Genomic DNA, 11,725 nt, shown 5'->3' on the forward strand with positions numbered 1-11,725 from the left:
CTCAGTGACTCGTGTTTGCATCTCAATGTGAAAAAAACTGTTTGCATGTCCTTCACAAAGAGGGCAACAGATGCTACTGAGCCAGATGTCTATGTGTCAGGGGAGAAGCTCCAGGTGGTATCCGATTTTAAGTACCTTGGCATCATACTTGATTCCAACCTCTCTTTTAAAAAGCATGTGAAAAAGGTAATTCAAATAACCAAATTCAACCTAGCTAATTTCCGATTTATACGAAATTGTTTGACTACAGAGGTGGCAAAACTGTACTTCAAATCTATGATACTCCCCCACTTAACATACTGCTTGACTAGTTGGGCCCAAGCTTGCTGTAAAACATTAAAACCTATTCAGTCTGTCTACAAACAGGCTCTCAAAGTGCTTGATAGGAAGCCCAATAGCCATCATCATTGTCACATCCTTAGAAAGCATGAGCTCTTGAGTTGGGAAAATCTTGTGCAATACACCGACGCATGTCTTGTATTCAAGATCCTCAATGGCCTGGCTCCCCCTCCACTCAATATTTTTGTTAAACAGAAAACCCAGACATATGGCAGCAGATCCACAAGGTCTGCCATGAGAGGTGACTGTATAGTTCCCCTAAGGAAAAGCACCTTTAGTAAATCTGCATTCTCTGTGAGAGCTTCCCATGTCTGGAATACACTGCCATCAGACACACATAACTGCACCACATATCACACTTTCACAAAATGCTTGAAGACATAGCTAAAGGTCAATCAGATTTGTGAACATGGTCCCTAGCTGTGTGTTGCCGCTCTCCATGTTGTCTGTTGTCTGTAGCTTGTGAGGTGTGGAAATACTTTGTTGCTTTTATGAATCTTGTCTTGCTGCTTTTTGTTTTATGTTGCTCTGTCTTGCTTGTCCTATGTTGCTATGTCTTGCTTGTTCTATGTTGCTATTGTCTATATTGTAATTGTTTTTAATAACCTGCCCAGGGACTGCGGTTGAAAATTAGCCGGCTGGCTAAAACCGGCACTTTTACTGAAACGTTGATTAATGTGCACTGTCCCTGTAAAAATAAAAAATAAACTCAAACTCTGTGCCCAGAGCTCCTGTAAGAGGGGACCAGCAGCATAGGGCTTCACACACTAGACTGCTTTATCAAGTGCAAAAGCAACACCACCGACTTGCTAATAAAAATAGTTTATTCCTAATGTCTGGGGCTAGGGGGTTTCCTGACCATGTAACCTGACCAGGAACAACTCTGGACCTTGTAATGGAAATTAAAAGATTCAACACGTGATCCCACGACCTTGAACAGAATTGAAAAAAATATTTGTAGTTAATAGCGGCAATTTACTTATGAGGGCAATTATTATTTTATTATTCAACCAAGACAGTCCACTCAGCAACAATAATCCCTAACTATTGGTGATAGGTAGCCTAGCGGCGTTAGAGCATTGGTCGCTGGTTTGAATACCTGAGTCGACAAGGTGAATTATTTGTCTGTGTCTTTGAGCAAGGCATTTAACCCCAATTTGCTACAGGGGTGCTATGGCTGACCCTTTAAAACAACACATTTCACAACACCTATCCGGTGTAAATGACAATATATATATACACACAAGTACACTAATATATATATAGTGTACTTGTTGCCTTGGAGTTTTCCAACAGAACATCTTGAGCCAGGTCAGCAATAGGTACAGATGTAGGATCTTAATTTGAGCCAGTTTTCTACAGCAGGAAAATAAGCCTGCAGAAACAGGAAATGTTCATTATTATGTGGAATTATAATTTAACAGCCATTTTTGTAGGGGTTGACACATTTTTTTGTGAGGGAAAATCAACTCTGAAATTTCCAAGTTGAAATGACAGACTTCAGAAGTCTTTTTAAACTGCTAATACACTACAAGTATGACATTTCCTGCATTGCAGGGATGATCTCCTGCCACAGGGTGATCAAATTAAGATCCTACATTTATATCACAATGCCGGTCATAAATAGCTGCTAATCATCCATTATAAACCAATCAATCTTTATTTTCCGGGACAGGGTAGCCTTTCCTTGATCCTTCAACCTGTTGCATTCTTAACATAAGCTGCTGGTGCTGATATAGAATTGTATGATTATTGAGGTGCTGATAAAATAGTAAACCCTAGATTAAGATTTCAAACAGGAGATTAAGACTGTAAAAGAGCCAACACAAAGTTGAATGATTCAAATCAAATCCAATTTATTTATATAGCCCTTCGTACATCAGCTGATATCTCAAAGTGCTGTACAGAAACCCAGCCTAAAACCCCAAACAGCAAGCAATGCAGGTGTAGAAGCACGGTGGCTAGGAATAACTCCCTAGAAAGGCCAATACCTAGGAAGAAACCTAGAGAGGAACCAGGCTATGTGGGGTGGCCAGTCCTCTTCTGGCTGTGCCGGGTGGAGATTATAACAGAACATGGCCAAGATGTTCAAATGTTCATAAATGACCAGCATGGTCGAATAATAATAAGGCAGAACAGTTGAAACTAGAGCAGCAGCACAGTCAGGTGGAAGTTGAAACTGGAGCAGCAGCATGGCCAGGTGGACTGGGGACAGCAAGGAGTCATCATGTCAGGTAGTCCTGGGGCATGGTCCTAGGGCTCAGGTCCTCCGAGAGAGAGAAAGAAAGAGAGAAGGAGAGAATTAGAGAACGCACACTTAGATTCACACAGGACACCGAATAGGACAGGAGAAGTACTCCAGATATAACAAACTGACCCCAGCCCCCCGACACATAAACTACTGCAGCATAAATACTGGAGGCTGAGACAGGAGGGGTCAGGAGACACTGTGGCCCCATCCGAGGACACCCCCGGACAGGGCCAAACAGGAAGGATATAACCCCACCCACTTTGCCAAAGCACAGCCCCCACACCACTAGAGGGATATCTTCAACCACCAACTTACCATCCTGAGACAAGGCTGAGTATAGCCCACAAAGATCTCCGCCACGGTTGTTACTATTGTTACCATGATTGTTACTACCTAACAAAGCTTTAGTCTCTCCCTCTTATAATGGATGTTTCTTCGTATCCCTTTTGTAGGGTTGTTCATTAAGCATAAAATGTTTCGTTTGAGCTTCACTTTTTATAATTCATCATGAGCTGAACTTGATAGATAGGTCTTGTTTAAAGCCAGACTGAGTGTCAGTAATTGAAATCAAGTATTACCCTATGTGACCTCTGGTATTTAATTTGAGAACAAAATGTCTGCAGTGTACACTGTAAATTGAGTCAACTTAAAAAATCTAGGCAATCAGCTAACGTACATTCCTGAGTTGTCTCAAAACATTTGCCAAAGTTGAGTTAACTAGAAATCATAATGCAGCTGGTTGCCTTGATTTTTAAAGTTGACACTTTGGATTTCAAGTCCTCTCAACTTAACGATGCAAGCCCACCCGCTCAGCTGAACTATTTAAGATCAATGGGAAAAGATTGCGAATTCTGTGGGTAGTCCCAACCGGGACTCGGACCCAGAGCCAGTGACTACAACACCTTACCATTGCTCTATAGAATTACCACTATGGAAATGATTTGGTTATTGATGGCTGTTATATATTTTTTATTTTGGATGGAACAAGTATGTTAATGTTGCATGAAGACTGCGTTTACACAGGCAGCTAAATTCTGAAAATTTTGACCAATAACATCAGATCTTTTCACATCAGACTAGTGCTGAGCGATTAGTGTTTTTAGGGCTCGGTTTGGTTTTGGTTCTGTTGTAAAAAAAAAAATCATGGTTTTAAATTATTATATATATTTTTTTACATTAAATGCATTATGAAATATGACCTTGAAATGATTTTAGAGCTTTTTCATTGAAATTCCAAGCCAAATGTTGAGAACATTCAATTGTCAAAACACTGAAAACATTACACTGTCTCTAACACAGAATAAAGCAATTAATAAGAGCCCCATGATCGTAGAGACTGCCCATTAAGTCTTATCACTTATTAACCACCATCATTTATTCACATTACTTTACTTAAATACAATATTTCAGTTGTGTATATATATATATATATTTTACATGTATGACTTTATTATTTAATTTCTTAATGTCATCCTGTTATCTCTTCTCAGACAGCAGACAGACAGTGAAAATGGTATCCCGTGATCATTGGGTTACCACAGTTGCCCATGCTGCAGAGCTGTCTGACGAAATCACTATTTTAGTAGTTCTTCAAAGTAGATAAGGCATACTTTCAAGTCTGCTAAAACTATCAATCGGGTCTCGTCACTGTGTTGGACATTCCTCTCTCATATGGTCTGTGTGCAGGCCCGGGAAGAATAGGAGCAATGGATTCTGGTCATTGTAGTTAATTATCACATTTTCTGCGCTGAACTAGGTTGAATATTTTCCCATTGAAAACAACAACTCCTTCACCGTCCCACAGTTCGTTCTGGATTTTATGTAATCTTGTGCTTGAAACGGCTCGTTGAGCTCACAAAATAATTTACTAAATGGAATTCAAGTAATTGAACCAACATGGGTCAATTAGTTGTTTAATAATCTGGAAAATCAGCACTACATCCAACTTTTTTCAGAGCTGATCTGATTGGTTAAAAGAAAAATATCAGAATTGGGCTGCCTGTGTAAACGCAGCCTTCGAGTCAGTCCGCTTTGAGTCCTTTCTAGTTTTGACTAAAATAAAGTAAAAACAACTTGCAGAAAGGTACATTGGGTAATATGTTAATGAAACACATGTTTTTAAGCCAACACAGTATTTTACATTACGGGTCTCAGCAAACTAAACTCTCTTGTGTGATCAGCTCAACTCAACTTAAATATTTCAGTTCACGCAAAATTGTCTTACAAATTCAGCTCACTTTGAGCAAAAATCATTAGGTTAGTGGAGTATTCCATGTCAGCTGACCAATTTCCCAATATGAAGTCCAGCCAACTTGGATATTTAAGCTCCATGGACATTTTTCTAAGTTGTATTTTTTTTTTACAGTGAGAAAAAAAATGGTGTTAGATATCTGTCCTGGACTCTGTTCTGGATGTGAATGACAGCTGAGAGAGTTTGATTAGAGGCGTAGAGTTAAGCTACTCCAAATTCCTAAACTAATTACACATTTTTAACATGCAGATCTCCTCAAGATCTGTCAATGGACCTGAAACACATAAAACATTTTCAGGTAACACCAATTGTCCCTTGTATAACCTCATAAATATATGGACCTCTCTTTCTTGGGAATCATAACAAAAAGGTTTTCCGATAATGCCAACCTTTGAGACATAAAAAGTGTTTCCTGTCTAACTAACTAATGATGGATGTACATAAAACATACTGTAACGTAGACAAAAAAGGTATTCAAAGCTTATTGAAAAGCTAATATCTGAAAGGGTATAGTGCAAGACCATGAACATCACAAGTGAACATGAGTAGGGCTAACTGTGTTCTTGATGTGAGGATCAACAACGCATGTTTCCTTTTTCACTAAAGCTTTCATAGAAGTTGTCATGATGTCTAATAACAAATAACAAAAAGTTGAATAACAAATATAAATTAAATATAATTCATGTTTTATTTCCAATAAAGTCAAAAATATTATTTGAAAACATCAATAAACATACTACAAAAAAAGCATCAATTGTATAGTCAAATCTTTGATCATTTTTGTACAAATTCATCCCATTATGAATATTTCAATATCATCCAATAGTTGTGTAAATTCCTCTGACAGCATCTTTGAGTATAACACTTTATTTCTCACTCTTACATTCACTCTGTAAAAAAGTGCACATCTGAAATTGTCATCTTGCAAAATTAACAAAACAAATAATTGTATAACAATTGTCAATAACAGGACAAAATGAACAGCAGCTATTCCTTCTGTACACAACAAACATTCAAATTTTTTTTTTTTTATTGATCAAAATGCCAAAGAACTTGAAAGCTGGCAAGAATGTATAAAATGTCAATCCCATCTTCTCATGTCATATAAGAGAGAGTGGAAAGCTAACACTATGTGCAACATTTTGCAGCGTCACACCTTCACATTCATTCCTCAGTATTGCTAACCCAGTGTCCCCATACAGGGCTGGAAGCCTGAAATGTGAGTTCAGACCTTGGTATTGTCCTAAATGTCCTTTATGCTGGGGGGGGCCTTGTGCACCCCCATGCTGGCAAAATCAGAGGGCACGTCGAAGAACAGCTCGTCGTCAAAGCAGAACTCGTCAGACGGCGTAGCGAGACAGGGCAACTTCAGTGCAAAGCCGGTCAGCACCCCACCGACAGCGGCTGCCCCGATGGTAGAGAAGATAGCAGCCACCTGGTAGATGGCTTGCTCCTTGGCGGTGCGCCCCAGCCCGGGCATCAGCCCTGGGATCAGCTGCTGTAGCTCTAGGAGCTTTGGGTCTCCCTCCATGGGTGCACGGTGGGAGAAGATCTGGTACATGCTGGGGCCATAGGTTTCTTCGTTGGCCATGAGGATGGCACAAATGCCAGCCGTGCAGGATATGAGGCCGGTGAGGCCGTGGAGATTGTGGATGCCACACTGGTCTTGGATCCTGAAGTGGCGGGCCAAGAACGGGGTGAGGTACCTGTATCCCATGAAGCAGGCGGTGCAGCCCATGATCCCAAGGGCGTAGGCGGCTGCAGGGGAGATCATCATGTCCACAGAGGCCCCAACAGTCACACCACCCGCCAGAGTCACATTTTGAATGTCGGCCATGGTGAGCTTGCCTCTCTTGTTGAATACGGCAGATAAGGCGAAAGCGGTCATCGTTGAGGAGCTGAGGCCTATGAAGGTGTGCAGGACGGCCCTGTGCTGGTCATCACCCTTTAAGGTCAGAGCAGAGTTGAAAGAGGGCCAGAACACCCAGAGAAACAGGGTGCCCATCAACGACAGGATGTCTGACTGGTAACTGGTAACCTCCTTGACGTGGCCGTCATTCAGGCTAGGCCGATACAGCACAAACGTGACCCCCAACCCAAAGTAACAGGCAAACAGGTGGATGAGGATGGAGCCACCTGCGTCATTGATCTTTAGGTACTTCAGCACAGCCCACTCTGTCAAGGCAAAGATAGGGACCTCTAGCAGGGCCATGACCAGCAGCTGCACCGGACTGGTCTTTCCCAGCACTGCCCCGAAGGAGATGAGCACCACGGCACAGGCAAACTCAGCATTGAGTAGGTTGATGACCCCAAGGTGGATCTTTCCATCAGAGTAGAACTGGAAGTAGCCCTGCATCAAGATGGCCCACTGGATGGTAAAGGTGGCTGTTAAGAAGTTGAAGACCATCCCACTGAAGCCATAGAGCCGCAGGAAGGCCAACAGGCAGCCGAAACCAACGAAGATCATCACCTGCACATCCGCGAAGAAGGGATAGTCCCGATACAGGGAGTTGTCCATAGGGTTGGTCTCATTGTTCTGAAACTTGGCGTTGGCATTGTCGTCGTAGGTGACAAAGCCGGCAAAGAGACCAAGGAAAACCACTTCCATCAACAGTACCAGCACTGGCAACCGCACCCTGAGGCTAGTGGAGTTATTCATGGTGGAATGGACACCTCACATAGGCCAATTACTCCTGCAGCCGCACGCTTTATAGCTCTGCTGCCAGATAAAGATTGGCATTTGGCAGAGAGCAGAAACGCACACTGTACAGCTACACAGGACATCACATCTCTACCGCTGAAGACAGGGTTGTACTTTGGTCCCTCAAATTACCCACAGTAACATTTTTACAATCCAGCACGTTCTACAGTTTCACAGAACAATGTGTACTGATGAAATGATTAGGGATTCAGATAAAATACATTTTTAGGTTAGTAGCCATGCAGGGTCTATTTTGAATAAGTAAGGGAAATCGTTTTTCAGAAGTTCATGTTTTTTTTTTTTTACTTCCCGACTGTTACTGTATGCCTCAAATTAGTTTATATTGTACTGGGAAAAGAACTGAGCTAATGCCTCAAAGGTATTATAGTATTGAACATGTTTTTCAAAACAAAAGATGCCCAAACAATTGACTTTGCATAAAAAATAAAAAATGTTTCAGTAATTCTATATCTTTACAATTCCCTTTACAAAAAAAGATTGCAGTTTTGAAACTGCAGTAAAAGTGCAGTAATTGCAGTCGACTGTGGCATTATGGAGGCAATAATTGCAGAATAACTACAGTGCCTTGCGAAAGTATTCGGCCCCCTTGAACTTTGCGACCTTTTGCCACATTTCAGGCTTCAAACATAAAGATAAAACTGTATTTTTTTGTAAAGAATCAACAACAAGTGGGACACAATCTTGAAGTGGAACGACATTTATTGGATATTTCAAACTTTTTTAACAAATCAAAAACTGAAAATTCTTACGCCAAACATAACGTTTTGCATTGTTGCCAAAAAGTTCAATTTTGGTTTCATCTGACCAGAGCACCTTCTTCCACATGTTTGGTGTGTCTCCTAGGTGGCTTGTGGCAAACTTTAAACAACACTTTTTTATGGATATCTTTAAGAAATGGCTTTCTTCTTGCCACTCTTCCATAAAGGCCAGATTTGTGCAATATACGACTGATTGTTGTCCTATGGACAGAGTCTCCCACCTCAGCTGTAGATCTCTGCAGTTCATCCAGAGTGATCATGGGCCTCTTGGCTGCATCTCTGATCAGTCTTCTCCTTGTATGAGCTGAAAGTTTAGAGGGACGGCCAGGTCTTGGTAGATTTGCAGTGGTCTGATACTCCTTCCATTTCAATATTATCGCTTGCACAGTGCTCCTTGGGATGTTTAAAGCTTGGGAAATATTTTTGTATCCAAATCCGGCTTTAAACTTCTTCACAACAGTATCTCGGACCTGCCTGGTGTGTTCCTTGTTCTTCATGATGCTCTCTGCGCTTTTAACGGACCTCTGAGACTGTCACAGTGCAGGTGCATTTATACGGAGACTTGATTACACACAGGTGGATTGTATTTATCATCATTAGTCATTTAGGTCAACATTGGATCATTCAGAGATCCTCACTGAACTTCTGGAGAGAGTTTGCTGCACTGAAAGTAAAGGGGCTGAATAATTTTGCACGCCCATTTTTTCAGTTTTTGATTTGTTAAAAAAGTTTGAAATATCCAATAAATGTCGTTCCACTTCATGATTGTGTCCCACTTGTTGTTGATTCTTCACAAAAAAATACAGTTTTATATCTTTATGTTTGAAGCCTGAAATGTGGCAAAAGGTCGCAAAGTTCAAGGGGGCCGAATACTTTCGCAAGGCACTGTATACTGCACATTAACTGCAGTTACACTGCAAAATTACTGCAGTAAAAAAACAGTGTTATTTTGGACGCAGTATTTGCAGTATACTGCAGTTATACTGCAATCTAACTGCAATCTTTTTTAGTGAAGTACAGCACAATATATTCAACAAAACATTCCAAATCAAATGGAAAAAGGGTTCTACCTCTTCAAGAAAGTGTGTATTATTGCAGTGGATGAGAATATACCTTTGCTTTAGCCCCTATCAGTGAAATTGTGCTTGGTTGGTTAGCAAGTGGTTTTCCAAACTTTGAAGGTTTTACAAACGTGCTGTTTCCAAGTTGTGTCCTTCATTTGTATGAATATGTTGATATCTAGTGGGCATATATAGACATTACAGGCACTTGATCTTTACAACAGTCGTCCTGTGGCCTCATTTATAACATTTGAGTAGATTTCACACTACATTTCTGAATGAGCATTAAATGAGCAAGACACAAATCCACTCACCTTTTTATGGTGATAAAAACACCCCTTTATTTGCTGAATCATTTGGAACTCTTGGCATGTCGTGGCACGGCATACAAAAGACTAATTGTTGTTCAATAGTGTATATATTCTACTAGGTCCAATTAAATGATAGTTGCGCATGGTCATTTGTTGCATGGGAGATCTGTGGCTAAATCGAGGGTGCCTACTTCGCTGGCTAATCGGATAGCTACAACCACAGTGCCTATAGCTTCCATGACCCCGGCCACAGCAGAGTTTGATACTAGCCTACATGATAAGTCAGAGTACAACCAATATTGTCTGAGAATAACAATAGTCAGGCCAGGCTTATAGCCAATATGCTGTTATAATGTATTAAGCCTACTGCACAAACCTCATTCCTATAGAATTGTTTTTATAGGTTTAGGTTAATGTTACAATTTTTTTGTTGTGTTTAAAATAATTCTGAGAGGTAGATTTTGACTGCGAAAGTGATCTTCACGCCAAAAAGGTTGGTGACCACTGGTCTAAAGTTCAGGGAGGTGAGCACATTCTCCCCTCAAGTTCATTAAAAACAAAAATCTAACTTTGCGTGAAAACTGGGCTGGGTATATTTTCGGGTATATTTTTTACTATGCATGGTTTATAAATGAGGCCACAGGGGCCTTGTCTGGCCCGCCACAAGTAAGTGTTCAGACCCTTTACTCAGTACTTTGTTGAAGCACCTTTGGCAGTGATTACAGCCTCAAGTCTTCTTGGGTATGACACTATAAGCTTGGCACACCTGTATTTGGGGAGTTTCTCCCATTCTTCTCTGCAGATCCTCTCAAGCTCTGTTAGGTTGGACGGGGAATGTCGCTACACAGCTATTTTCAAGTCTCTCCAGAGATGTTTGATTGGGTTCAAGTCCGGGCTCTAGCTGGGCCACTCAAGAACATTCAGAGACTTGTCCCGAAGCCACTCCTGTGTTGTTTTGGCTGTGTGCTTAGGGTCGTTGTCCTGTTGGAAGGTTAAACTTTGGCCCTGTCTGAGGTCCTGAGCGCTCTGGAGCATGTTTTCATCAAGGATCTCTCTGTACTTTGCTCCGTTCATCTTTCCCTCGATCTTGTCGAGTCTCCCAGTCCCTGCCTCTGAAAAACATCCACACAGCATGATGCTGCCACCACCATGCTTCACCGTAGGGATGGTGTCAGGTTTCCTCTCAATCTGGATTTCTTCAGACCAGAGAATGTGGTTTCTGATGGTCTTAGAGTCCTTTAGGTGCCTTCTGGCAATCTCCATGCGGGCTGTCATGTGCCTTTTACTGAGGAGTGGCTTCCATCTGGCCACTTTGCCATAAAGGCCTGATTGGTGGAGTGCTGCAGAGATTGTTGTCTGGACCTTCTGGAAGGTTCTCCCATCTCCACAAAGGAACTCTGGAGCTCTGTCAGAGTGACCATTGGGTTCTTGGTCACCTCCCTGACCAAGGCCTTCCCCCCCGATTGCTCAGTTTGGCCGGGCGGCCAGCACTATGAAGAGTGCCTCGACATAATCTTGTCTCAGAGATCTACGAACAATTCCCTCAACCTCATGGCTTGGTTTTTACTCTGACATGCACAGTCAACTACGGGACCTTATATAGACAGATGTGTGCCTTTCCAAATCATGTCCAATCAATAGAATTTACCACAGGTGAACTCCAATCAAGTTGTAGAAACATCTCAAGGATGATCAATGGAAACAGGATGCACCTGAGCTCAATTTTGAGTCTCATAGCAAAGGGTCTGAATACTTATGTAAATGTAATATTTCAGTTCAATATTTTTAATACATTTGCAAACATTTATAAAAACCTTTTTTTGCTTTGTCATTATGGGGTATTCTGTGTAGATTGATGATGGAAAACCCCCCAATTTAATCAATTTTAGAATAAGGCTATAATGTAACAAAATATGGAAAAGGTCAAGGGATCTGAATACTTTCTGAATGCACTGTATAGGCATATATACTGAACAAAAATACAAACACAACATGTAAAGTGTTAGTCCCATGTTTCATGAGCTGAAATAAA

At 41.2% G+C, this 11,725-nt stretch overlaps 1 protein-coding gene across 1 annotated transcript; it reads right to left on the reverse strand.

Annotated features, from left to right (window-relative positions):
• Positions 1-5,576: 5,576 nt before the first annotated feature.
• Positions 5,577-7,500, reverse strand: LOC109872108 (ammonium transporter Rh type B). Its single transcript, XM_074933814.1, has one exon. It carries the CDS (start codon positions 7,498-7,500, stop codon positions 6,085-6,087), a length of 1,416 nt encoding a protein of 471 aa, XP_074789915.1. The 3' UTR covers positions 5,577-6,084.
• Positions 7,501-11,725: the final 4,225 nt, after the last annotated feature.

Source organism: Oncorhynchus kisutch, linkage group LG1 (genome assembly GCF_002021735.2).
Source record: "Oncorhynchus kisutch isolate 150728-3 linkage group LG1, Okis_V2, whole genome shotgun sequence".
NCBI classification, from domain to species: Eukaryota; Metazoa; Chordata; class Actinopteri; order Salmoniformes; family Salmonidae; genus Oncorhynchus; species Oncorhynchus kisutch.

Excerpts from the sequence above, each read along its gene's own strand:
- LOC109872108 (XM_074933814.1), bottom strand. The coding sequence starts at position 7,500 with ATGAATAACTCCACTAGCCTCAGGGTGCGGTTGCCAGTGCTGGTACTG.